The sequence below is a fragment of the Orycteropus afer genome, unplaced genomic scaffold, assembly GCF_000298275.1.
Source record: "Orycteropus afer afer isolate SDZICR_OR568_19922 unplaced genomic scaffold, OryAfe1.0 scaffold00258, whole genome shotgun sequence".
NCBI lineage: Eukaryota > Metazoa > Chordata > Mammalia > Tubulidentata > Orycteropodidae > Orycteropus > Orycteropus afer.
The window spans coordinates 2793018-2795694 of NW_006921845.1; the positions used below are offsets into that span (position 1 = coordinate 2793018).

The window sequence follows — 2677 nt, forward strand, 5'->3', positions numbered from 1 at the left end:
AGATCAGATGGTGTACCAGTTGCTAGGACTAATTGTTTCCATGAATTTTCGTTTTCTTCATTCTTCTTTGCTCTGGACGAGGAGAGACCCATCGTTGCATCTAGATGTCAGCTTGCTAGCTTTTAAGATCCCAGTTGCTACTCACCAAAGTAGGAGGTGAAACAATGTTTTGTATAGTATGTTATGTCAATTGAGCTTGATGTCCCCTGCGACTATGGTCCCAAGGCCATAGGTTCAACTACTCGGTCCCTCTGGGTAGCTGGTTGTGACCAAGCAGTGACCACAACTTTGCCCCTTGTCAGCTCTACGATGCACATGGGAATTCTGATCATTCACATGAACTTATAGGACCACTGTCTGCCAACCCCATACATGTTTTTGGATACACTCCCCATTGTGAATTTATATATTAATTAAAATTTCCCCAACATAGTTTTCTGTTTTCGCATTTCATTTCTATGGTTCTCTTAAGGAAGGTAGTGCACACAGAACCATGGGAACACTGTACAAATGACTCATTTGGGAGCTAGTGAGGAGGAATGTGAGTTCACAGCCCTCTAGTGGATCAGGCAAGGCCTGGACAAATGTTTGGGTCAACTGCCTCCTGATATTCACTTCACAGCTTCCCTTTTGTACCTTGTAGCAGTGAGCAGCAAGCTCTCTTCATTGTGATTGGAAGGGTTCAATCTACACCCCAACGGAGTCAGGGGCTTCAGTGAGACATTACCTCATGGTTAGCAAATCGAATATCCCGAGAGAATATGGTAGCCACCCAGTCGCACCCAAGTTTGACATCAATGTTCTGGGCTAGTTTCTCTAGGGTGGGTAGATGGCTAGCTTGGAAGTGGTAAGCCAGGGTCACATGCAGCTGCTTCTTATGAGGTTCCACATGAACTTCTGAAAAGGAAAGCAGAGGTCAGTTATTACAATCTGGTAATCACATCAGTAATAGAAATTTCAGGAAGAACACAGAAAGGTGCCTTGACAAATTTTGCTTCCTATATAACAAAGAAGAGAGCCCCTTGGCCAGATAAAAATTATTTCTCTCTTTCTAAGTAGCAAAATAAAGGGGGTTAACAGATCACGAGTCAATACTATTTGAGCAATAAGGAGTCATAGATTTGGCCTGAGAGGTTTTCCCTTGGCTTGGCTCCTCCTTTCAGTGCCTCCAGTTGATTTTCACTGGCCTTACCATACAAATGAGGAAACTGAGACCCACAGGGATGAAATAATTTCTGCAGAAATATAGAGCAAACTTTGCAATTATCTGACTTCTTTTCTTTTGAAATTAAGTCTCTTGGCTTTTGAGTGGATCTGATAAGTGAGGATGAATAATAAAATATTTTCAAAGTTTAAAGCAGAGCTTCCCAATACTATTGATATTTTAGGCTGAGTGAGGAGCCCTGGTGGTGCAGTGGTTAAGTGCTTGGCTGATGACTGAAAGGTTGGTGGTTCGAACCCACCAGCTGCTCCACTGAAGAAAGATGTGGCAGTCTTCTTCTATAAAGATTATACCCATTGAAACCCCTATGGGGCAATTTTACTCTGTACTATAGGGTTGCTGAGTCAGAATCAACTTGCTAGCAATGGTTTTTTTTTTTTTTTTTTTTGGTAAACTCTGTTGTGGGGGGCTGTGCCAAGTGTTTAGCACCTTCCTTGGACTCTGACTACTACATGCCAGTAGTAACCAACCAAAAGTGTCTTCAGATATTGCCTGGAGGAGGGGGCAATAAAATCACCCCTGGATGAGAACTGCTGGTTTAAAGTACGTAGACTGTTATTCTCAGATACCTTAAAACCAAAAACCAAAAAAACAAGCCTGGAAACATACCTAAACAAAGGTATGTCTTTATTTCTCTTTTGTATGCATATAAATGGAGAGAGTCATCTATTGTCCCAACCAGAGCACTGAAGAAGATGCAATGAGAGGGACTCTAGGGATTAGAGACACAAGGGGCTTGCCCAAGTCATGCAGAGAATTAGTGGCTGAGAAAGTACCAGAACCAAAACAGTCTTTTGGTTTTAAGTATTTTTTGTTATGTTGTTGTTATTGTTGTTGTTAGCTGCTATTGAGCCAACACTGACTCATGACAACCCCATGCACAATGGAATGAAATGCTGACTAGTCCTGCATTGTATTGCAGATAGGACAATATCCTGTTGATTTGAGGGTTCTCATTGCCTTATTTTTGGAAGTAGACCACCAGGCCTTTCTACCTACTTCATCTTAGTCTGGAAGCTCTGCTGAAAACTGTTCAGTAATCATAGCAACATGCAAGCCTCCAATGACAGATGGGTGGTGTCTGCACATGAGATGTATTGTCAAGGAATCAAACCTCAGTCTCCCACAAGAAAGATAAGAATTCTACCACTGAATCACTGATGTCTATGTTATGGTACATTGCATTTCTTTACTATAAGCCTCTTGAAGCAAGGTCTTCGTCTCTTGTTCATGCTGTACCCCCAGTGCTCAGCACAGCATGTTGTTGTTATATGCCGTCGAGTCGGCCCCGACTCATAGCGACTGTGTTGGATTGGGTTCTCTAGAGAAACACAAAAACCAGCAAAGTATATATATATATTTATAGAGAGAGAAAGAGAGAGAGAGAGAGAGATTTATCTTAGGTAAATGGCTCACAAGCGTGTAGAAGCCGACAAGTTCAAGCTGAAAAGTTCG

General features: G+C 42.0%; 1 protein-coding gene across 1 annotated transcript in view; it reads right to left on the reverse strand.

Moving 5' to 3' along the window:
* UBASH3B (ubiquitin associated and SH3 domain containing B) overlaps nucleotides 1-2677 on the reverse strand; it is a 200910-nt gene that overhangs the window by 37830 nt on the left and 160403 nt on the right. Inside the window, exon 5 of the mRNA XM_007949948.2 lies at nucleotides 728-897. Within this exon, the coding sequence (XP_007948139.1) occupies nucleotides 728-897 (170 nt within the window). The remainder of the gene's footprint in view (nucleotides 1-727; nucleotides 898-2677) is intronic.